This window comes from Pipistrellus hanaki, assembly GCF_964339955.1.
Source record: "Pipistrellus hanaki genome assembly, chromosome: 8".
NCBI lineage: Eukaryota > Metazoa > Chordata > Mammalia > Chiroptera > Vespertilionidae > Pipistrellus > Pipistrellus hanaki.
Window position 1 is genome coordinate 75,041,152 of NC_140510.1, and position 26,270 is coordinate 75,067,421.

The window sequence follows — 26,270 nt, forward strand, 5'->3', positions numbered from 1 at the left end:
CAGAGGAGTGGAATACAAGAAGGTGGTGGGTTTCAGAAGTTACAATTGTGCCATTCAAATATGGTATAAAATACCTTTCCTACATTTTTTAATTAAATATGTTTTAATAGAGTAAAATACTGTATCACATAGTTCATTCTTATTTACAGAAACAGTTTTCAATCGTTTGTGCCTAAGAAAGATAAACAGAATCAACCACTAAACCTCTCTCTTGAATTTTCTAGGGAATTAGTGATGGTATTCCACTAACAAAGGCCATTGTCCCCAAAAGCCAGTCTCGTTCCTTTATGTCCCAAGGCAGTCCTGAGTTACTGGTGAGCTGATTTATACTTTTTGCACATTGCCATAAATATGTATATTACAACTTACCAAAAAACTTAGAAAGTTAAAAAATTTTAAAGCCTTTAAAAAAAATAGAATTTTTGTAGAATTTGACCAAGTATAGAAATGAATTTTTCATTTTTTATATAGTTTTATTTTAAGTTTCTATAATTTTAAAGTTTATTTGGAATAATAAATATGTGAAAATATGAGAAAACTTTGTATAAGAAAAGAGAGTATAACATCTTAGGTATTAAAATTTATCATTTAGTAGTAATAATTATGAAAATGAGAAGTAATACAGAATTGATTATGATTTACTTGCAGCACATGCTAGTGAGTGCTTTAAATGATTTTGTCAATTAGTCCACTTAAATATTCTGTAGAATGAGCAGTATTATTACTGTTCTTCTACAGATGAGAAATTAAAACTCAGAAGTAACTTGCTTAAAGTCACAGAGCTAGCAAGTAAGGGATCTGGGATTCTGGCATGTGTACCAAACCTAGGTCTGGCTTACTCCAGTTTTGTCACTTAGAAATTATAAAAATAGAGTACAACAGAATGAAAGATAGAGATTCCAGAATTAGACCTGTTTTTCTAATTATGCATATTATATATTTACTTAGAAAAAACAAGTTTGGGAAAGATACAAAAATAATAATAGTATTTTTTGAGTGGTAGAATTCTTGTGATTTTTCAGATTTAACACCTGCATTTTTTTTTTAAAGGTATCTGATTTTCTTTTTTGGTAATCTCCTACTTTTATAATCATAGTGGAGAAAAGCTTTTCATTATATATATTTCAGAGAGGGAGAGAGAGAAACATCAATGATGAGAGAGAATCATTGATTTGCTGCCTGCCTCCTGCACGCCCCCAATTGGGGACTGAGCCTGCAACCCGGGCATGTGCCCTTGATGGGAATCGAACCTGGGACCCTTCAGTCCACAGACCCATGCTCTATTCACTGAGCCAAACCAGCTAGGTCAAAAATATTTTATTTTTTAAAAGAAAATACTCACTTTGTGAGATTTTAACAATAAGTTCTAATTTCTGATTATATCATGTGAGCATTTAATTATTCTCTGTTGCTTTCTTTAATCTTTCATTTAATTTTCCTCTTCATATGTTCTTTTTCTAGATAACAGTGAGCATGAATTATGTTATTGGAACCCATGGATGGCTACCTTATGACAGAAACATTTCTAATTACTTTACATTTTTCAAGGATCAAACTGTAACAAATCCAAAGTAAGTAAATGAACATTTAAATAAGTCAGGTATAATACTTATTGCCTAGAAAAACAACTAGCTTGATTGATTGGTTTTATTTTTAAAGTAATATTGTATACATCCAGATTTTCTCTCTCCTTTTTTCCTCTTATTGTTTATTTCTTCCTCTCTTCCTTCCCTCCTTTCTATCTTCCTTCTTCCTTTTCCCTGACTTGACACCAGCTTAAAGACAAAATAATTTCTAGCATACCATTATGGAAGCACAAATTATTGGGAATAGTTTTTAGACTTAATTGTCATTATTTTTATTGTTCAATTTTACCTCAATATGTTTTGTGTAATAAGACTTTATTATTTACCTTAGCTATCTTTTAAAATATTCAAAGGCTACATTCTGAGTTCAGTTGAATTATTCCTTATTCTTGAGTTGTTTTAGCTATATTTATTAGAGTCAATGTCTTTTCCTTCTTATCCCACGTAAGACTTAGTACTGTTTTGCTTTGCCCAAAGTATACTGTCAGTAAATTAACACTGAATAATAAAGGTTTAGAGCTGAATGAAGGGTCTGAATTGGCCCTCATATCCATAACACACAAGTATTAGGTCTAGTAATAATTAATGTCGTTTTCTAATACTTTTTTAAATCGAATTTATTTAAACAATACAACAAAATTTAATCAACAATATATTTGCCGTTGTTTTCTACTTGTGCCCAATGCTCAGGAAGCATTTTAATCCCTCTATTGTAAAATTCTTGTGATTTTGATGCAAAAAATTCGGTCAATGCATTTTTGAGGCATTCTTCATTATTAAATTTTTTTCCAAGAAGAAAGTTTTGCAAAGAACGAAACAAATGGTAATCGGAAGGGGCAATATCAGGAGAATATGCAGGTTGAGGGAGAACTTCCCATTCCAACTGGCGCAGTTTTTCAGCAGTGATTCTTGCAGTATGCGGTCGTGCGTTATCGTGGTGAAGAATTACGCCCTTCCGATTAATCAGCGCGGGTTCTTTTTCTCTTAAAGCTTGGGCTAACCTTTCCAATTGGGCACTATACACTGCACTTGTAATGGTTTGGTTAGATGGTAAAAGTTCATAATGAAGAATTCCTTTAAAATTCCACCAAACACACAACATCACTTTTTTCGCATGCAAGTCAGGTTTTGGCGTGGGCTGCGGAGCCTCATTTTTGTCCAACTATTGAGGCCGCCTTTTCAAATTAACATACAGCACCCATTCTTCATCTCCAGTAACAATTTGCTCTAAAAACGGCAAACGGTTTTGACGAGAGAGGAGCGAACTGCAAACTGTGACTCTTTGATTACAGTTGTTGTCGGTCAACTCATGAGGAACCCATTTTCCAAACTTTTGGACTTTGCCAAGTGCACGCAATTGATTGGAAATTGTTTTTTGTGAACAATTTAAAGTTGTCGCAAGCTCTTGTTGGGTAATTTGAGGATTTTGCAGCAAAAGAGCTTTAAGAGCTTCTTGATCAAAATGGACACACGGCCTCGACCACTCTTGTCATCTAACGAAAAATTTTCCTCGCGAAATTTCTCAAACCAACGCTGCCATTTTCTGGCGCTAACTGCATCTTGACCAAGAGCACTACAGATGTTTTTTGCAGCCTCACTTGCTTCTCTTCCTAATTGGAACTCGTAAAGCATGCAGTGCCGACATGAAAACATGCTCAAAGTCACTAATTGTCCAAGAGGTGCAAATCAAAACAACAATGCGGTACCATCTCACACCTGTCAGAATGGCCAACATCAACAAATCAACAAACGACAAGTGTTGGCGAGGTTGCGGAGAAAAAGGAACCCTCGTGCACTGCTGGTGGGAATGCAGACTGGTGCAACCACTGTGGAGAACAGTGTGGAGTTTCCTCAAAAAACTGAAAATGGAACTCCCATTTGACCCAGTAATCCCACTTCTAGGAATATATCCCAAGAAACTAGAAACACCAATCAGAAAGGATATTTGCACCCCTATGTTCATAGCAGCACAATCTACAATAGCCAGAATTTGGAAACAGCCTCGGTGCCCGTCAGCAGATGATTGGATCCAAAAACTATGGTACATCTACACAATGGAATACTATGCTGCCATAAAGAAGAAGGAATTCTCATCATTTGCAGCAACCTGGATGGAATTGGAGAGCATCATGCTGAGTGAAATAAGCCAATCAATGAAAGAGAAACACCACATGACCTCACACATCGGTGGATGATAAAGATCATTATAAACTGATGAACCAAGAGACAGATATAGAGAAAGTAAAGCAACAAGCAGACTGTCAAATTACAGTGGGGAGGGGAGGGATATCAGGGGGAGATAATAGATCAACCGAAGGACTTGTATAAATGCATATAAGTACAACCAATGGACATAAAACTATGGGGAGGGAGGGGATGTGTGGGAGGGAGGGAGGGGGGCAAAAAAAAAAATCAATAAAATATGTAAAATAAATAAATTAATTAATTTAAAAAAATAAAAAATAAAAAAAAGCATGCAGTGCCGAAATATGCTCTTCATCCGCCATCTTCTTAGCCCTAGTTCTGCAACAAAAACCAAACCAAACACAAACTTTTTCAAGCAAAACTTGTTAATTGCACTTCACACGTTCTGTAGATACCACATGTTTGAAGGTTATGTCAATACAAGTCAACGCCAAGCAAGATTTTAAACGAATGTTTAAAACGACATTAATTATTACTAGACCCGATATAATCACTTCTTTGTGTCTTTCTGCACAATTTAGATTGGCTAAGGGCACAGGTATTTCAGTGGTAAACAGATAAAACCCATATGCTTTCTTTGGTTGGAATGGAAAATGATCTTCATGGGTATTTATTGTTGGATACATATTTATGTCTTTGTGTTAGTAGATCCCAGTTTCAGTTTGTTTCTCCCATCCAAGTACTAACCAGGCCCAACCCTGCCTAGCTTCCGAAATCAGACGAGATTGGGTGCGTACAGGATGGTATGGCCGTAGACAATTTCTGACTTAATCTTTATACAGTGTTGGACAAAAAGTAGGTTTACTGTTGTGAGTACATAAAACACAGGCAGTTTGTTCTTGTATTATTATTTTTAATTATATTATGTATTATAACGGTAAACCTACTTTTATCAAACTTGTACTGTGAGGCTACTATTTACAAAATTGGCTTTGAAAAGCAAGATTTAAATTTTTTTTACACCTTTACCAATTTCAATTCATTTATGCTTAATCCTTGAGGCTTTGTTATATAAAATTTTATTTTATGAAAAGTATAAATAAAGATTAATGTATTTTCTGAAAGTTTTAATCATTTATTAATAGACATTTCAGATTGAAGATTGAACAGACATTTTATTTCTTTTTTAGAGATGTTAAAAAAATAGTCTAAGTGATCTTTAAAGGAAAAATCTAATATTTAATTGTGTTTACAGAACTCAGCGTACTCTGAATGGTCCTTTTGCTCCAGGGCTGGAGATCACTTCTAAGCTATTTATAGTGTCACATGATGCAAAGTTGCTTTTCAGTGCTGGACATTGGGATAATAGCATTCAAGTGATGTCACTTACAAAAGGCAAAATTATTTCACACAATATCAGACATATGGGTAAGCATTAACATTTTTCTCCCCCAACTCCAAAATGTCTCTATTTTTTTTTAACTATAAAAGGAAAAAAAAAAAAAAGTAGTACATACTTATTAGAAAAAAAATTACATTTTACCTTTGAAGCTGAGTGTACTTTTTGATAGAGCAGTGTTATATATATTGTATGCTTTCTTTAAGAGTGTCTAATATATTTTGGGTATATTAACCACCTTATAAATTAAATACAGCTTTATAGTATCTTAAAGATGTTAGGCTAAAGTCTTTAAAAATTTGTTGATAGAAATAAGAATTTTAAGACAAAGTGGTAAGAAGAAAAAATCTGTCATAGTTGAATAGTACATCAACTGTCCTATTACTTTGTTAAACCATGAAAAAGGTAAAATTGTTGAATGTTCTTTAACCTGGTACTTCTTAGTGTCTTAGTGTTCAATATAAGTATAAAATGAGTAGATTTTCCCCTAATAAACCTAATAATTAAATTTAGGAAAGAAAGTATTTTATATTGAAAATCTATGGTATATTATGTACTAGGTTGGTTAAGGTCATATATATTGTATAGGATTACAGTTCCAAATGAGAGTAAAAGGTGAATGGGGATGAGAGAGCAGAGAAACATATCAGAATTTACTGGGGCTCCATTTCAAGCTACAAACCTTCTGCCATGATTCTGACAGGCATTTCCCTGTCCTGTGTCTACACTTCTCCCTCATAGAAGGGTGGCCCTAAAGACAGCTCTCGTGTGTGATTTTAATACTGCTGCCTTTCCTTGCCACTCTTTTCGGTGCTTTTCCAAAGCCAGTTCTATATTTCTCCATTAGAACAACTGATTTAGTAATAGTTTTAGCATAAACTAAAATTGCCTGTTCCATTCCAGCAAAACCAAGCAATTTAATTTACCTTTTTTATTTTTATTTTTTCTTGCAGATATTGTGACTTGTTTAGCTACAGATTACTGTGGAATACATTTGATTTCTGGTTCCAGAGATACTACATGTATGATATGGCAAATAACACAACAGGTAGTTACACATTTAAATACTCTGTTTAGGTCAGAGATTCACCTTGGGAATACTATTGAAATGTTCTAATTAGAATAGTGAATTCTTCTCTGGCATTGAAGGATTATTTGAGCTCCTTTGTATTCTTTTGCCCTCATTCTGTCCTGACCTAAATCACTACATTTTATCCTAGGTTTATTGTCTGGTTCTTTACCTTTTATCCCCTATTATTTTCCAAATACTCCCAAAGAAGACATACAGATGACCAATAGACACATGAAAAAATGCTAAGAGAGATGCAAACTAAAACCACAATGAGACATAAACTCAACACCTGCAAAAATGGTTACCTACCATTAATAAATCAACAAGCAGGTGCTGGCAAGGATGTGGAGAAAAGGGAACCCTAGTGCACTGTTGGGGGAAAACAGTATGAATTTCCTTTAAAAATTAAAGATTGAACTGCCTTTTGACCTGGTGATCCCACTTCTTGGAATAAATCCTAAGAATTCCAAAATACCAATCAGAACGAATATATGACCCCTATGTGCATAGCAGCATTATTCACAATAGCCAAGATCTGGAAACAATTTAAGTGTACATTAATAGATGAATGGATAAAAAAAACAAAAACAACTGCTGCATTTACACAATGGAATATTACATGTCTATCAAAAGGAAGGAACTCTTAACCTTCTGCAATAGCATGGATTGGCCTGGAGATTATTAAACAAAATAAGTCACTCAGAGAGAGAGAAATAATATGATGTCACTTACATGTGGATTCTAATGAACAAAATAAACTGATGAACAAAACAGAGCCTGATTCATGGATACATAGTACAGACTGACAGATGTCAGAGGGGGGTGGGTGGGATGGACTGGATAAAGAATGTGAAGAGAATAGCCAAAGAACATATATGCATAGCCCAGAGACACACACAGTGTGGTGAGGACCAGAGGGAGGGGAGGGCGAGGTCTGGGTGGAGGTGTACAAAGGAGGGTAAAATGGGGGACACATGTAATAGTGTCAACAATAAAAAAAGAAAAAAAGTATTGATTCAATAAAATAAAACCTCGGAAATTAAATTATAAACTACCATTTCAAGATAAAAAGGGAAATTGCAAAAGAATCAAACTGAGATCCAAACCAATGCCATTACAAATATACTAAATCCAAAGAATAAATAGTAAGGGTCAAATTTGATGTGACTAAAAATAATATTAGCATGGAAGGTAGAATTAGTGTAAAAAACAAAATAATTAAAGCTATTATTAATAGATAAAGAGTGATTACTATTGAAATCAGCAAAGTTAATATAAAGATAATTGATGTTCCTAAATAGGTACTCAAATTAATGAAAAAGAGAAAGTGTTGAGAAATATAATAGAAAACATTTCTTTGAAGTGAAGGGAGAATAAACTTGTAGAAAAGGGCAAACAATATACCTGTTAAAATTAATCCAAAATAATCAACTTTGAAACTATTCAGATTTTAACTTTTGAGTTACCAAATATTGAGAGTAATTTTAGAACCCAAGGAGAAACAAGAATGAGTAATGTGAACGCAGTCAGTGGTTAGAACTAGTTGCAATGTTAGTTTGTAATTAGACAGTTTAAATACAACATAAAATCTTTTAGCAGGAAGTAGTCTACAAGGCAATTACCTTTGCTTTTCTGTTTCAATATTAGGGAGGTGTTCCTGTGGGTTTAGCATCTAAACCCTTTCAGATTCTTTATGGACACACTGATGAGGTACTGAGTGTCGGCATCAGCACTGAGCTTGACATGGCAGTGTCAGGATCAAGGGTAAGATTTCACCTTTAAGAAATGCTAATTTTTCTATATATAATATTTGTTTAATCCTTATCCATGGATATGTTATTTAATTTATTTGAGAGAGAGAGAGAGAGAGAGAGGAAGGGAAAGAGAGAGAAATGAGAGAGAGAGACAGAGAGACAGAGAGAGAGAGAGAGAGAGAGAGAGAGAGAGAGAGAGAGAGATGAGAAAGAAACATTGATTTGTTGCCTCCCATATACTATATCCCACAGGAGATTGAACCTATTATCTGGGTATAAGCCTTGACCAGGAATTGAACCTCACTCTTTTGGTATACAGAATGATGTTCCAAACAACTAAGCAACCTGGCCAGGGGTAGAGCAATATTTATATTTAAATTTTTTGTAGGGGAATTGATAAAAGTATAGAACTTTTTATTTCGTGTAGGACTTTGCAAAACTAGAAAACTGCAGAAAGAAATTTAGACAATTTTATTTTGGGAATTTACTGGTCTTATTATTTAAGGATAATAGGGCATTTTAAAAAATAAAATACTATTTGAAATTTCAAGATTGGAATTTTTCCTCAAGTACTTGGTGGAATAATCACTTTCTCAGTTCCTTTCCCATATTTATCCAGTCCACTTTCTTTTTTCTATTTTGGTGTCTTTTTTTCTTTTTCTTTTTCATTTTCTAATATTTTCTGTGTGTAGGATGGCACTGTGCTTATACATACTATTCAGAAAGGTCAGTACCTGAGGACTTTACGACCACCTTGTGAGAGTTCTCTGCTCCTGACCATTCCCAATTTGGCCATATCCTGGGAAGGTCATATTGTCATCTACTCCAGCATTGAAGAAAAGACCACCCTCAAGGTATCTACCAGTTTCATGCAGTACGGCTTGACTATAAGCTTGTTTTTTTCCTCCCCACATTATATATATGAAACATTTTGAAGGAGGGAAGAAAGCCATATTTTTAAAAGAATGTGTTTTCCTTTTATCCAATTTGTTCATTCCATATAATTACCTTACCCTATCACAATCTCGGCCTCATGTTTGTATTTTGTTTTAGGGATTTCTCTTGTTCTACAAAATATATTATTTCAAAAACAATTTCTGGTTATGTAATAATTTCTTATTGCCAAGACAGGGTATACATATACAAACCATAAATTTTATATGTTTACTTGCAGTGATAAAGCTTTTTTAAAAAATTAAGAGAATTTATATTTGTTTTGTTTTAAGAATGTAGGGGGATGTTTTTTTGTTTTTGTTTTTGTTTTTTGGTTTTTACTGGATGAGGTTTTAATTCTTTTGAAAGAGTAATAAGAGTTTTTTTTTTTTTTTTTTTTTTTTAGATATATCTTATTGATTTTTTTACAGAGAGGAAGAGAGAGGGTTAGAGAGTTAGAAACATCGATGAGAAAGAATCATCGATCAGCTGCCTCTTGCACACCCCCTACTGGGGATGTGCCTACAACCAAGGTACATGGCCTTGTCCGGAATCGAACCCGCGACCTTTCAGTTCGGAGTCCGACGCTCTATCCACTGAGCCAAACCGGTTTTGGAAGAAGAGTTCTTATTTAGTATTTATTTACTTGGCAGTCTGATTTGAAATCACTAGAGTAATCACACTTTCTCTTAAAATATAACCATGTGTTTATTCCAAAATTTTAAACCTAATAATTATTCTGTTATATAGTTTTAATTAACAGTATTAAAACTCAGTTTTAAATTGAGATAATTACATTTTCTTCATCTAATCTTTGCAGGATAAGAATGCATTGCATCTGTTTTCTGTAAATGGAAAGTGTCTAGGATCTCAAGTCCTGAAGGAACAAGTATCAGATATATGCATAATTGGAGAACACATTGTCATGGGTAGTTTACAAGGGTTTCTGTCAATAAGAGATCTCCACAGGTAAATAATAAGAATTATTGAAGTAAAAATTATTACTCTAAGGTTTCTAACATTTTGGTTTGCAGTTTATTATGAACATGCCTTTTTTTTTTTTAGTAACTATGAAAAAATGAAGCTAATTTATTTCTGGATTAGTAAAGTATAGATGTGCATTTTTTTAAATGTAAACATTTTATGCTAGGTATATTTTACCACAATTAAAAAAAAATTTTAATAGCCTGGAAGTGCCAACCCTGTATTATAGATTTGGCAATTTGTCCAATTACAGTTTGAATTTTCACAAACTAAAGTTAGGGTTTTTAAAAATATTTTTTAACTTGTGGTAAAACTTAAGTATTTTATAGGCTAATGTGTCTCTTTATGATTAAGTGTGTGTGTTGATAAAATTGGTGGAGAATCTTATTATTTAATGCAGTGATGGAGAAGGAAGTTTGAATAGTGGATATGTTTTATGTTTCCTATATGCTTACATATTCTTTTTTCTCTTTATAAAGAAACTTATTGTGGCTTATTTATATTCCTCAAACTGTTTTGGCCTTTCCAAAAACAGTTTTTTCTAAATTATTTCCTGATCCAAGATGGTCTATCTTAATGCATTCAATCAGAATTACTTCTATAACCAACATCTCTTTTCTGTTTTTGTATTTCCCTTCTCATTTTTATCTTTCTTCTGTGGTAGAGCACTCCAACATATTGTTCCAACATTTTGTTTTACAACCTTACTTGCAAGGCATTTTTAAGAAAATTCCAAATTAGAAAAATCAGTGGGCTATTTTAGCAGGTTAGTGTAGAACATATTCATTACATCATAAGGTTCTTTATTCTCTAATTATAAAAGTTGTGGGTATTTTTTCTAAGGGTGTATTATATTTCATATGAAATTTTAAATGTGTATTATTTTATACTATTTTATATGTTTTACATATTATATCTTTTAAGGTAAAGTAAATAGACCAATTTTATTGACCTTATCCCCCCCCCCCCACATATATTTTTTGAGCTTTTACCCTTCTTATTCAACTTTAACTTGTTAATCAGCAAGATAAACGTCATTTAATAAGCGCTCATATATATGGTTAGAAGAAAAACAGATGTTGAAAATAAAGAAAAGATCTCGTTAGTATTTTAAGTAATGCTATAAATGTGGACCCTTGTGTGAGGCACTCAGACTTTCTGAACCTAAATCCCACATCTCTAAAATTAAAATACTGAACTAGGTTATTATTAAGTTAACTTTAGGAATAAAATTCTAAGAATCTATTATATATTTATATAATATTGTATTTATGTACACATGTATTTATGTGTGTGTTTTTTATTTCTCTTTTAGTTTGAATCCCAGTGTCACCCCATTATCCATGAGAATGCCTATCCATTGTGTTTCTGTAACCAAAGAATATAGCCATATTCTGGTAGGATTAGAAGATGGCAAATTGATTATAGTGGGTGTTGGCAAGCCAGCTGAGGTAAAACCTTGTTAAGAATTTCATTTGCCGTAATTTGGGGGATTTCTTTGGTTCTTCTTCATTCCAACTGAATCAAAAATATCTGTTATAGTCCTAGCTGGTTTGGCTCCATGGATAGAGTGTCTGCCTGCAGACTGAAGTATCCTAGGTTCGATTCTGGTCAAGGATACGTGCCTGGTTGTGGGCTCGATTCTTAGTTGGGGGTGTGCAGGAGGCAGCTGATCAGTGATTCTCTGTCATCATTGATGTTTCTATATCTCCCTCTCCTTTCTTCTCTGAAATCAATTTAAATATATATACTAGTATATATATTTAGCCAAACAAATTTTAAAAATGATTTTTCAAAGGGCAATAAAAAGGTTAAAATTCGTAATATTCACGAGTGTTGATTATATTATATGGTTGAAAGCACACATTTGGCAATTTTCCTCTGTTACTTTATATGAATAAGAAATTTATTTTATTCTCTATCTTTCCTTCATTAATAATAGTTATTCTTCATTTCTCTGGATTATTTTAAACAGATGCGTTCAGGGCAGCTTTCTCGAAAATTGTGGGGATCAAGCAAGCGACTCAGCCAGATTTCATCTGGAGAAACGGAATATAATACTCAAGATTCCAACTGATTGTTATTTCCATCTTCTCTCATGGGGAACTGAAACTCAACTTACTGCTTTGTCACTTTAACCACATCTACCAACTGTCGGAAATGTTTCAGGGTTTTATCCCTGAAAATTACTTAGGGATTACCAAAATTTGGTATGGTATATGTATAAAGATAACTGTTGTATTATTATTCACGTTAAAAATTTCTGGTTAACATTATTCTATTTAATTCTTGGCCCGCACTATGATAGATTTTAGAAAATTTACTTTATTATATTCAGTGCTCTATTTTAATGGCCCATTTTGAAAAACAAACTTCTAAAAAATTAAGTTATATTTAATATACTTATTCTAAACAGCAATATTTAAAGTAAATCTAATAAAAGTACAAATAAGACGGTTGAAAGACATGGCTTTTAATATATTCTTTAATCATTTTTCTATTTACTGACCACCATATTTTTAAAAGAGTCAATTTACTTGGATCTCCTGAATGGAAGTAATATTTTAAAGGTATTTGTTGCATACTTGTATTTTCATAACTCAGTATAAATTCCAGATTTTCCTGATTAGTTGAAAAAAAGTCTATTGAAACTGGTACATTGGTTCATTCCACTACTACTTAGCAAATCACTAGTAAGATTTTATTGAAATGTATTATTATTATTAAATAATAAAGGTTGAGTAGGAATAAGAGAAACTAGAGATACAAAATGCTGATTATGATTTTGACAATTGGGTCCTTACCGTAGAAACATTTGCAGCACAATTTAATCTTCAAAGTTCAAAATTTCTTGACTTTTTCTTTACTAAGTGAATACTTCGTTTTCCCCTGATAATAGAAGAGTTAGCAATAATACCCAAATATATTACATTTCTCAGTAGATCTTCCACATGATAGATGTATTAATGGGGAAGACATGTATAACTTAAACTAGTCATTTAGATATAGTAATTTTTAAAGATACACATTTCTATTTCATGTTATGTGTAACTTTTAGAATCACAGTTATTTTTATTATGCATAGCTAAATGTTACATTATGCTTTATTTAAGATTTTACAGTAAAAGATTGATAGATTTATTTTGGAATTCAAAAAGAATGTTAAACCTAGTGCTTTTATAAGGTCATTTCTTGAATTAAATCAGAGAGCTTTTACAACTCTGAGTGTCATTAATTTGACATTCTATGAGTTTGGGGGCATTTATGAATCCCCTGAGATAGTGTGAAAATTTTTTGTGTTGTATTTTTTTCAGGAATGAATGGTGGTATCGCTTTCTTAAAGGGGTCTGTGGTCAGGAGAAAAAAAGAATATTTTCTACACTAATAGCTTCTTAAAATAAAAATATTCTTTTTCATTCCACAAATCATAGATTTCCTTATATCTAATTGTCATCTCAATTGAATCTTTAAAAAGTTTTCCCTTACCAATTCCTTTCTCCTGGTGCCCACAGTATCTACTACCCTTTTCTTTATAACTCTGTGAGTGCATAAAAATTTATAAGAAGTAAAGGATTCTGTTTAGGGAAGCTTTTTGAGTAGATTTTATCTGAGTCTCAACTAATAAAAGGTTGTGTATTCGAATAATTTCTTCCTAATTATTTTAACTCCTATTTTATTCAGTAAAAAACAGTGCTGTTTGAGGTAAATAACACTGAAATAAGTTGGTGCAGTAACTGTAAAATAGAATGTATGTAAATGTAAAGGTTTCCTTTTTGAGGAATTTGGGTGAAAATGTCTCAAGTCACTAGAGATAATTATGATGTTTTTTGATATTTATTACTTCTATTAGTTTATATCATTCTATTTTAATTTTTATCTTACATTTTTTATGCGGTTTCAAGTTAGCAGACTAACATGATTGCTTTTTGGTATTTTAAATGTTGATCTGTAAAAAAATCTTTCTAAATTAACACTAAAAATTTTCTTCTACTTATTTATCCTAATATTTTGATATAAGGATGTTTCTTCATTTAAGGTCATTTAATACTGGTTTTGAAAATTATTTTAGATGCTTACAAGTTACAAAAAGTTTAATTTAGATTACCAAGGGAAAATTCCTAAATTTATGGTTTTTACTTTGCTGCTTTTTAGATGGAGGAACTGAACAAGCAGTACTCATTTTATAGCACAAGTAGGCAGCTTTGTTCACAGTAAAATAGATATCCTACCTGCACTGACAAATGAGCAGAGGAATTATACTTTATATTACTCTGTCCAAAAGTAAAAACCCAAAATGTAGAATTTTGATGTAAATCTTTGAGAATACTAGCAACAGTCTGGAGGAACAGAACTTAAAGTATATCTATTAAAATAAGCAAATATAGTAGAACCATTGGTTGAATAATATATTTCTCCTTTAAACAGGTTAGTCCAGTGAAATAAAAATCACTAAATAACCCTAGCTGGTTTGGCTCAGTGGATAAGAGTGTCGGCCTGGGGACAGAAGGGTCCTAGGTTCAATTCTGGTCAAGGGCACATGCCCAGGTTGCGGGCTCGATCCCCAGTAGGGGGTGTGCAGGAGGCAGCCAATCAGAGGTTTACTCTCATCATTGATGTTTATCTCTCCCTCTCCCTTCCTCTCTGAAATCAATAAAAATATATTTTAAAAAATCAAAATCGCTAGATAATCACAAAAAAGATGTACTTTGGGAGATTCTGGTGTATTTAGATGCTATCCATATAAATTATTCCTATATTGTATAATGGGAGATATTAACAATATCATTAGAGTGGACTAATAGGTGAACATTTCAGTTAATGAATATATCTCAACTTGTCTGTTATAAAGTCTACAGTACTTTTCATTTGCTTTTGTTTCTTGATACTTGACAATGGTAATGATGGAAATAAAATTCTCAGCATTCTATTGATGAGATATTTATAGTAAGATAATGATTTTACTTTTAGAAAGTAAGGTTAGGTATGAAAACATATAACTGTGCTCACTTAGAGAATAAAAAAGCTTTATAAGCTCTTTTCCAATTCTCCTCAATTAGTATTTTCATTTTCTTAAAATTGGAGGAGAGAAGATAAAATAATACATCTCTTTTCAACTATCCCCAGTTAGTATTTTGTCATTTGCTTAGTTAAAATTAGAGGAGAAAAGATAAAATAGACCGTTACATGAAAATTTAGGAAAGTATATGATAATGAAGCTTAGCCAGTTGGTTTAAAATATTTTAAGTGTGGACCATGGCTGATTGTTCAGTTCGTTACAGTATTGTCCTGATATGCCAAGATTGTGGGTTTGATGTCTCATCAGGGCGCATACAAGAATCAACCAATGAATGCATAAATAAATGGAACAACATCTCTCTCTTTCTCATCTCTCTCTAATAATTAAAAATATTATAAGCATGTGAAGCTTATGATAGCTATGAATAAGTTTCTATGTATTAATTTTCTTGAGGTCACAGTGCTTTTTTTTTTTAGGATACATGCTTTTGTAGGAGATAAAATGCCAATTATTCATTTGTCATTAGCAAGGAACATTAGTAAAGCTTTTTTTCCCTATGTAAAGCATATAAATATTCTTAAAGAGCTGTTATTAAAAATCAGTTTTGCTTCTGCAGGAATAAGTGTGTCCTCATACTTAATTAGAATTTAGAATTGTAAGTTGAATCTTAACCTAAGATTTTTTTACATATTGCTTGAGTAAGATAGGCAAAGAAAATTTTAACTTGAATACCAGCTGCCCAGGAGCCTGCAGGTCCTTGCTTCCGGAGGAGCACCACTCCTGTAGCTCCCTCTGCCCCCCGCCCTCCCTCTCACAGCAGGCGTCCCACCCCATCTGGCCACTTTGTGCCTATATATGCAAATTAACCCACCATATTTGTGGATTAATTTGCATACTCACTCCTGATTGGGTTATTGTTGTCATGGAGGTACAGTCAGATTACATACTTCTTTTATTAGTGTAGATTATATAAAAAATACTATTTTATGTAATAGTATGGGTTGGGTAAAGTTTGGTCTTTTCAAATACATCATTAAACTTGTCTTCCATAAATAAGTTTTTAAACCAATCTTTAGGTTAGAGTTTTTGAGTGACATAAGAAATGAAATACATTCTTTTTCTTTTCTAAATCTAATCTATTTTCTTTTATCAGCCAGACACATAGCTTGTCCTAATTACTGTTTCTCTCATCAACTGAAACTTGTTCATTCCAAGTAAGTGACCAGTCTTAAGAATTTTTATCACTTTCTCAACAAATATCAATTCTCATTCTTTTTGCCTAATTCATTTATCATATATACTCAACATTTGAATTGTTTAAACTTGACCACATGTATAACATTGATTTTCCTTCATCAGAGTCTTGGTGGTACTTTTTCTGATGACATTAGGCAGTGGCAATTTATTGTTATCAGTCATCATTTCAGTATGATTAAAATGTTGGCCACAACCATACTTCTTTAATTTGAATCTAGCATTTTCTAGGCCAGTGTTTGTTTTCTTTTCTTTCCTTTCTTATTTTATTTTATTTATTTATTTATTTATTTATTTATTTTTGTCAATCCTCACTAAGGATATTTTTTCCCATTGATTTTCAGAGAGAGTGGAAGGGAATGGGAAGAGAGAGAGAGAGAGAGCTGTGAGAGAGGCACATCAATTGGTTGCCTCCTGCAAGGGTATCGAACCTGCAACCCAGGGAATCATACCCAGGAACTGAACCTGGGACCCTCCAGTGCACAGGCCAATGCTCTAACCATGGAGAAACACCAGTTAGGGCTCTTTTTCTTTAGTTCTTACCCACGGATATACTTTTATTGATTTTTAGAGAGAAAAACATCGATGGGTTGCTTCCTGTACATGCCTTAGCTGAGGATCAAACTCCCATCCCAGATATGTGCCCTGACTGGAAATAGAACCTGCAACCTTTTGGTGTATGGGATGACACTCCAATCAACTGATCAACTGAGCTTTTTTTTAAAATATATATTTTTGTATTGATTTTTAAAGAGGGAGTGAGAGCGATACAGTGAAAAACATTGATTGGCTGTCTTCTGCACACCCCCTACTAGGGATTCAGCCACAACCCAGCCATGTGCCCTGACCCGGAATCCAGCCTGTGACCTCTTGGTTCATGGGTCAACGCTCAACCACTTAGCCACACTGGCCTGATTAGGCCACTGTTTCTTAATTGAGATTGTAAATCAGACTTACTGAGGTTTTATAAATGTACAGAAATCTTGACACTACTCTGGACTTTCTGAATGACTTTACTTGATCTTGATATAAAATAATGTCTCAGGATTATATTAAATCTTAAAATACTTTATTCTATAGAAATGCATTCGTTTTTATAAATCATATACAATAATCACAGACTTATTTGAGAATAATTTTAATCATTATCCTTAAATGAGACATTTTATCTAAAATTTGCTTGGAATGGGTTTTTTGTATTGCATGATATAGAAACAACTAAATTTCCTTTTCAGTTGCATTATTATTATAAGCCCTCTTCAGATCTTTCATATTAGAAACTTATAACTAATAGTTTCCCTCAAAAGTATTGCTTTTTATTCCTAGTGGCTGTCAGTGAATATTTGCATATTTGAATTACATAACATTTAAAAGTTTTAATAAAAAGCATGAATGACAAAATAAATTTAGATCTCTGTAACCTTGAAGCTCTAGTAATCAATAGAATTTTTCTAATTAAAAAGCATTGATAAAGTCCTTCCACATCTGATGACTTTGGCAGGTATAGCTTCTATATGGAAGTAATTTTTAATTTTTCATATGTAAAGTCCTAGTATTACAGAAAATAAAGCATGAAAATTTAAGATATTTTGACCTGTAATGGAAATGATTCCATTTTCTACATTAATAATATAAGGCCATCCTTGATTATCAGATTTATTTTCTTCAATATAAGAAACTTGTGTAAAAGTGGCTATGTTATCAAATATTTTTCTGGTACGTTATAGTAATTCTTCAAGACACATCTTGGATTATCTCACATTTTGTCATATGTGGGTGATTTCTAAGTACATGGCAGGATTTTGATCTATGAAACTAATATTTTATTGAAAAAAGACATAAAACTGTATTTCCTTTTGTCTTAATGTCTATAATCTTATGAACTGAAAATACAAAGGAATAGAACAAGTAGAAAGTAACTAATTCAACTTGTTTTCCATGGTATAGTTTTAATATTTCTTTGAAAATTTATTTTGCAAATATTATCATAATGATAATAACCAAAATTTTGTCACTGAAAGAATTACCCATTCATTTTTCACAGTTTTGACTATTAGTGAAATTTTTTGTGTGTGTGTATGTTTTCACTTAAAATATAGCTATCTCATTATTTTAATTTATAACTTTTTTAGTATAGAAAGTGATTAACTATTTGTAATATTTTTCAATGTCATGTTATAATTTGAGAACAGAAGAGGTTAGGATTTAGCTGAAGTTGAAAAATAAAATTATATTTTGATTAAAATCTAACTTTTAAAAAAAGTTTTAATCAAATTGGACCTTTTAAATTTTTATTTTGACTTACCTGAAAAGAATTTAAACCTCTTAGTTTCTTATTTAGGGATTACAATGAATAACTATTTCTTCCTTTGGGATTTTGATTGCTTTTCTTAGATAACTTTTAAATTATTTAATTATAATAGTTTCTATATTTTCCCCCAAATTATGGCATATTATAGTAGATCTTTTTAAAATCTTTTCTATTTTAGACTTTTTTTTTTTCTTATTCTATTCTATTACTGCTTTCTGTGATTCATAAATACCATAACCAAATTTTTTGTGTGTGGCTACTATTTATTTTATAGTTAGCTTTACATAAGAAAAATTGTTGGTAAATTATAGGTTGGTCTGTTCTCCAGAAACTCCTAACAGGAATGGCTTTTCTTCCCCCAACTGTTTGCTTTTAAAGACTTGGAGGAAAATTTTTGCAGAAAGTAATCAGGGAGCTAGCCAGTCATTTTCTGCCAGATGCATTGTTGTATAAGTGCATCTATTAAGACAGAAAATTATCAAACAAATTATTTTTCTTTATGTCAGTTTTTTGGGACCCAGATTAAATGGAAGCATTTCAGTATTATCACAGACGGTGACAGTGACTCAAATATGTGTGTGTGTATATACATCATTCACAGAGTCATTTCAGAGAAGGATAACTGAAAATCTGAAATTACATTTAAAAAACTTGCAATTTGTGCTGCTACTTAAATATTTAATAAATAAAGTTATATAGTTTCTTCTCATTTTTTCTACTGGAATGGACCATGGGAAAAAATACTAAGCCTTATTTATATATCTAATTATTGACTGTGCAAACTGTGACTCAATGGGTATTTGTATGCCAAAAAAGGTTTTAAAGTTGAGAAAGTTTTAAACGTAATAAGGATGTGTGAATAATTTTGATTAATAATCTCATTATAATGAAGTTACTGTTAATTTGGTGCAATACATTCTTCCTTTCCTCATCCTTTTAAATTTAAATATATAAGATGTATGTTTTGTTTGTTACATCAAGTGCTGTTTTAAAATTTTTCAGTGTGTATATGAGCTAATGTTTTATTTGTTTCTGTATAGTATGATTGAAGATAATAATTGAAAATTTTGCACTTTTTTTAGTCCTTTGGAAATTTGTATTCTAAAAGTTTTTAAGAATGTACATTTATTTTGTGTATAGTTCACTTTGTACATGAAAATGGATTTGAATCAAATTAAAAAATGATGTTACTTTCTTTGATTGATTTTTATTCTCAATTCATAAAGTCTGGTCTTAACCTTGGTTAAGTTATTTGAGTAGACAAGGAATTGAATACAATATTTGTTAAGTAGCAAAGTGATCGCTGCTTCTTTCTCTTGTGAGCAGAATTTCTTCTGTAGTCCTGTGTACATTAGTGTTACATTAAATGACAAGTTTTTGTCATATGTAACAACGGATATAAAGCCATTTTTTAAAAAAAATGTTTTTATTTATTTTTGAGAGAGAGGAAGGGGGAGAAAGGGATAGAAACATCAAGGAGAAACATCAAACAGCTGCTTCCTGCATGCCTCCCACTAGGGATTGAGCCAACAACCCTGGCTGGTGCCCTGACCGGGAGTCACCTGATGACCTCAGTGCATGGGTCGACGGACCAACCACTGAACACACCAGCTGGGCGGTATAAAGCTTTTAAAGCCACCTTTTGTTTTAAAGGGACCTCAGAAAAATGGTTAGATTTTTCTCCCCGGAAAATATTCATAAGCCAGAAAATCTCCACTTTTAGTTAAGCAACACTACATTAGGTTGGTATTTTATCTTACTTTTATTTTTCATAATTAAAATGTTCTATTCAGCCGGGACTGGTTTGGCTTAGTGGATGGAGCATCAGCCTGCAGACTGAAGGGTCCCGGGTTCGATTCCAGTCAAGGGCATGTACCTTGGTTGCGGGCACATCCTCAGTGGGGGGTGTGCAAGAGGCAGCTGGTCGATATTTCTCTCTCATTGACATTTCTAACTCTCTGTCCCTCTCAATTCTTCTCTGTGTAAAATCAATAAAATATATTTTAAAAAATAAAAATAAATAAAATAAAATGTTCTATTCATCAACTTTTGGTAGTCTAAGTATTGACCTAGTCTTTCTGTTTTTGATAAGGTTAATAGAATCTAATCCATAATAAGACGGAACCCAAGCTCTGTTTCAGGTTCTTGTTAGTACTTTCGTCCAGAGTAACAGGACAATAGAAATGAACATTAACCTTTTTCTAGCCTAGCACCATGTATGCACTGTTCTATACTTTAACTGAAGACACTTTGCTAGAATTGGAAACGCCCTGCATTAATTCATCTGGTAAAATTGCTCAGTCCCTGGACAATCCAAGCCAGATCAGTTAAAAGCTTAATTATGGCCACCTTGCTTTTGTAATGTGAAATACATCCATAACACCATTCCAAGCATCAAATAAATGTGTTTGTTTTACACAGTAATACTACAGCTTATATATTTTTCACCATATATCATTTAGTTAATGATTAAATGATTTTTAAAAACATAATTATGATTTTTTTTAACCTATTTTTAACTTCTCACTACTGAATTTTTAATTTTGAATTTCTTCAATTCTTATAAAACTCTTTACCTACATAGCATTTGGTGCATTTTCAAAAGTTGCATCCATTCAAAGGTGATACGATTGTACTTTTGCAGAGGTTGGAAGAGTTAAGGGAAGGGTACAGAAGAATTATGACTTTATCCATACTCGTGATAAAAATTCTTTTTTTTTAATTTTTATTGTTGAAAATATTACAGATGTTCTCCTTTGCCTCCTCCCATTGACACCCTCCACTTCATGCCCGCCCCCTCCTTATGTCTTCCCAGCACTTTTGTCTATGGGCTGTGCATATAAATTGTTGGGTTAATGTCTTCCCACCCTCCCCTCCTTCCCTCTGCAAAACATCAGTCTGTTGCACGTTCCAATGTTTCTGGATCTGTTTTGTTCATCAGTTTATTTTCTAATAAAATTCTTTTTGAAATGGGTGCCTTCTTATATTATTCAGCTTTAACTTACAGCCCAAATCTTTTTTTAGATATATTTTTTAATTGATTTCAGAGAGGAAGGGAGAGGAAGGGAGAGAGAGAGACATCAACTATGTGAGAGAATCATTGACTGGTGGCCTGCCTTCCGCACGCCCCACACGGATTGAACCTGCAATCCGGGCATGTGCCCCGACCAGGATTTGAACTGTGACCTCTTGGTTCATAGGTCGACACTCAACCACTGAGCCACACCAGTGCCCCGACCAGGATTTGAACTGTGACCTCTTGGTTCATAGGTCGACACTCAACCACTGAGCCACACCAGTGCCCCGACCAGGATTTGAACCATGACCTGGTTCACAGGTTGACACTCAGCCACTGAGCTGGGCTATAGCCCAAATCCTTTAACATATCGTGAGTTTCAGAAGAAAAATAGTGTGCCAAATCACTCACATGCATATGGGATTAGAAAAGGTCAAGATGGATTTAATTCAACCTAGAACAATACTTGCAGAATGCTATTTAAGTTTGTTTGTTTGTTTGTTTTGGTCAGAATACTTTCAGGAAACATCACAGAGGCATCTTATAGATGGGAAAACACTTGAGAACTAGCTTATGTGAACACAGTGTCAAAGAGGTTGAAAAAAAAACGCACATACTAAAAACTGTGCAGTATATTTTACATCTGAAAGAATATGCAGATCATCTAGAACTTTTATTTGAGGTATAACAGTTTGAGGAATAGTATTGGGCAAGATTTTGAGATATTGTCATATACCTATTAGAATATGATGGAGTGGAAAGGGCACGCACCTGGATCAAAAGCTCTGGCTTCAAGTTACCTTTCTGCTATCAACTAGCTCGATGACTGAATAAGACACCTAAGCTATCCAGTTCCAGTTACTTCAGCTATAAAATAGCAATGTTTGTGATGGCTTAGGGATCAACTGAAATAATGTTAAAGATGTTAAAGGATCAGAAGTGAGAAATATAGCATTGTAATAAATTTTATTTTCACTTTAATGAAAGTAGGACTATTGGCATATTGTTAGTTTGCTGTGTATGTTTAAATATTGGGCGACAGGTATGGAGTTCCATAATAAAAGTGCACTGAATGATTAATAGTAAATTATAAATTATTAAACAAGGGACTATAGATTACATGTTATGTTAAGCAACACAGATTTTAAATAAAGGGACAAATCTTACGGAACTCAGTGCTTAGATTATCTCTTAAACAAAAGAGAAACGTATACTTCCCTGGAAATGGGGTGATCTTTTAGTAAGAGAGGCAATTGAAGTGAATAGCTTATACCCCAAATCTAATTACCTCTGTTATAAAGTATTTAAGTGGTATTGATTGTAACATTAGATACCTTGCCTTGTCTCCCTTTAAGGTACATCATTGCATTTAAATGTGACCATTTTGGCTCTGGTGGTTTTGGTTCAGTGGATAGAGCATTGGCTTGCAGATCAAAGGGGCCCAGGTTCAATTCCGGGCAAGGGTACCTCAAGGCTCCTCAGAGTCAGGCCTGGTCAGGGCTCGTTCAGGAGGCAACCAATGGATGTGTTTTTCTCACATCTATATTCCTCTCTGCCTTTCCCTCTCTCATTCTCTCTGAAAAGCAAGGTAAAAATATCCTCGAGTGAGGATTAAAAAATAACAGTGACCAAGTTGTTCCTGTTGCTGATGTACATTACCACAGATTTAGTGTCTAAAAAAAACCATAAATGTCCTCTTACAATTCTGGGGGTCAGAAATTTGAAATCAGTTTCACTGGGCTAATGTCAGTGTTAGCAGAGATGATTTCTTCTGGATGCTCTGTAAGGAAAATCCAATTTCCTTATCTTTTCAGCTTCTAGTGGTGCTCCTTGGCTTACAGCAACACCCTCAGAGCATAGCACTTTAACCTTTGTTTAAACGTATAAGGACAAAAAAAACAACCCTACAAGGATAAAGGAAATACAATAGAAGATAAACAATACAAATTTGGGAGGTGGGAAATTAATGGAGGAATGGGAAAGCAAATTCAAAATGGATGAATCTGGATTTATAGGGTGCCGAAGGTAATGACAGTTCACTATATTTGAATTTATTTTCATGATTTCCAAAAACCTCCACACATACATATAAACAAGAATAAGTACAACCTCACAGCAATCCCCTGTCTTTAAGATACCTAAAGACAGATAACACTGCAAACTTCAAATTACTGAGAAAAAAAATTCCAGCAGAGCTATCTCAAGTTTTTATAGTAAGTTTTTGCAGGAACAAGGAGAGTCCAGGAAAATTGAGAAAGAGTAGGTAAATAGAGAACCTAAGATTGAACTAATAATAGTAAAAAATACTCCCAGAAAGAAAAATCCCATCCTACATGCAAAAATATTGAAAAAGTTTGGGTGGATAAGAGTACTGTATACAGAAAAATGGACTTAGTGTGTGGCAGTTGATGAGGCAATCTCAGCAGACATTGCTGCTAGAGAAGAGTATAAAAATGCAGTCACTTTGGAGACCAGATGGTGAAGGAGGAAAGAAGAGTGGGGAAATCTAGAATTTAATATCCTATAGCCAATAGAGAAAAATAGTGAAAGGCATATAATCCTACCCTCACCCTAACCTCCACAAAACAAAATACAAAAAAACTACAGTCCATTATCTATCATGAGCAAAGACAAAAATACTTGAGAATATCAGATCAATTCTTGCAATATGTAGAAAAGATAATGCATGATGACCAAGTGTACTTCATACGTTAAGATTTTAATAATTTAAGATAGAGTTAACACTTAAAAATCAATGCATGGCCTGGCCAGCATGGCTCAGCGTTTGAACATTTACCCAGGAATCAAGAGGTCACTGGTTTGATTTCCGGTCAGGGCACATGCCCAAGTAGTGGGCTTGATCTCCAGTGTGGTGTGTACAGGAGGCAGCCAATCAATGATTCTCATCATTGATGTTTCTACCTAATATCTCTCTATCCCTCTCCCTTCTGTATTTTAAAAAATCAATGCATATAACTCATATTAGCAGAAAGAAAACCCATATAGTCATCTTAATATATGCAGGCAAACCAATTGACAAAAAGTTACATGTTCAAGATAAAAAATTCTTGCTCTAGTCGGTTTGACTCAGTGCAAAGTGTCGGCCTGTGGACCAAAGAGTCCTGGATTCGATTCCTGTAAAGGCTTGTGCAGGGGGCAACCAATGGGTGTGTTTCTCTCACATGGATGTTTCTCTCTGTCTTTCCCTCTCTCTTCTACTCTCCCTAAAAGTCAATGGAAAAATATCCTCAGGTGAGAATTAACAACAACAAAAAGATTTAAAAAAAATATTGAAAAATAAACTTTTGGGCAGAGAACTAGAGTTAAAAATAGAATTTCTGCCTAATTAAATCTCAAATAGTGTTTTACCTTTGCTATAGATGCCAAAAGATTGGCTATTTTCAATGCTGTTTCATGTATAGTAATATTAGTTTATCATAGAAGCTCTAAAATGCCATTTGGAATGATTTCTCTTGCTGAATTGCTGCCCCTCTCCTTTGGTCACTTTATATTACCGTATGAAAGCTATAAAATTTATAAATACTGGTAGGACGTGTACACTAAATGGAGTACCAGTAAATAGCGGGTTTTGCCTTACATTATCCATGTCAAAATTCATGTGAAAGAGGAGGAGCGAAACCAAATAGAATACTGGTTATTTGTGCTAAATAGAATATCTGATTTAACCCTATAGACAATTCTGCGTGGTATTATTTCCACTGTTTTACACAGAGATGGAAGTTTAGGGATTTCAATAAATTTTACCGAAAGCCTAGCGGAGCCAGGAAATCTTGTTCACCATGAGTGTCAGGGATTCCCATCTACCACTTCAAACATCAATGCTTTTCCAAACAAGGAACATCTAAAGGTGCTTGACTCTGACACCTCCTGTTCGTTACCCTACATCCGTGGCTCTCACTGCGCTTCACAGCTTTATTAAAACACGGATTGCTGTGCGCCCCCCTCCCGCACCCCCAGGCCCTCTTCTCTCCCCCTCACCCCCTGTGTCTGTTTCTGTAATCTTGAGTGGGATGGAGAATCAGCATTTCTAGCAAGTTCCCAGGCAATGCTGCTGCGAGCCCGGTAACCACACTGAGAATCATTCGTTGTTCTCGTTTCCCAAACTTCTCTCATGATGAGAATCACCTGGTGGAGTTGTTAAAACACAGATTCCTGAATCCCAACTAAGAAGTGCTAAACTAGAATTTTTGGGAACATATAGGTAAAATTGCATACCTAACTTAGTGCTCTGTATATAACATCTGTCTTAGAGCACTAGTTAAGTATACAATTTTACCTTTATGTTCCCAAAAATTCTAGTTTAGCACTTCTTAGTTGGGATTCAGGAATCTGTGTTTTAACAACTCCACCAGGTGATTCTCATCATGAGAGAAGTTTGGGAAACACTGTTCTAGAGGCTTTAATCTTAAATCCACTGGAAAAAGTGTTGGTCAGGGTAGAACGAGGATAACTGCTAATGGTTTACAGAAGCCTGGGCTCTGCTTTCCACAGGAACTCTGTCCCCACGTCGTGGGCGTGTCCTGAAGTCCTGGCCGTACCCCCCGCTCGCTCCGCCGTCACCCCTTCGCATCCACTGCTCTTTCCGCCAGCAAGGCCTGGCCTTGACCACGCCCCCGCCAGCCCCTGGCCCCGCCCCTATGGCCCCGCCCCCGACAGACATTGACCACGCCCCCACGACATGAAACTGCCCCGCCCCCGCCAAGCATTGGCCACGCCCCGTACCGCCCTGGATACGCCCCCTCCAGAGCTTACCACGCCCCCTCCGAGCCCTGGCCACG

General features: G+C 33.9%; 1 protein-coding gene across 6 annotated transcripts in view; it reads left to right on the forward strand.

Moving 5' to 3' along the window:
- The window catches only part of NBEAL1 (neurobeachin like 1), a 114,739-nt gene extending 95,084 nt beyond the window's left edge, over window positions 1–19,655 (forward strand). For all 6 annotated transcript variants that reach the window (XM_084893156.1, XM_084893155.1, XM_084893154.1 and 3 more), the window contains 9 exons: window positions 225–314; window positions 1,462–1,571; window positions 4,987–5,159; window positions 6,084–6,178; window positions 7,850–7,966; window positions 8,649–8,810; window positions 9,710–9,858; window positions 11,189–11,324; window positions 11,849–19,655. In XM_084893156.1, the coding sequence (XP_084749282.1) occupies window positions 225–314; window positions 1,462–1,571; window positions 4,987–5,159; window positions 6,084–6,178; window positions 7,850–7,966; window positions 8,649–8,810; window positions 9,710–9,858; window positions 11,189–11,324; window positions 11,849–11,950 (1,134 nt within the window). In that variant the 3' untranslated portion in view covers window positions 11,951–19,655. The remainder of the gene's footprint in view (window positions 1–224; window positions 315–1,461; window positions 1,572–4,986; window positions 5,160–6,083; window positions 6,179–7,849; window positions 7,967–8,648; window positions 8,811–9,709; window positions 9,859–11,188; window positions 11,325–11,848) is intronic.
- Window positions 19,656–26,270: the final 6,615 nt, after the last annotated feature.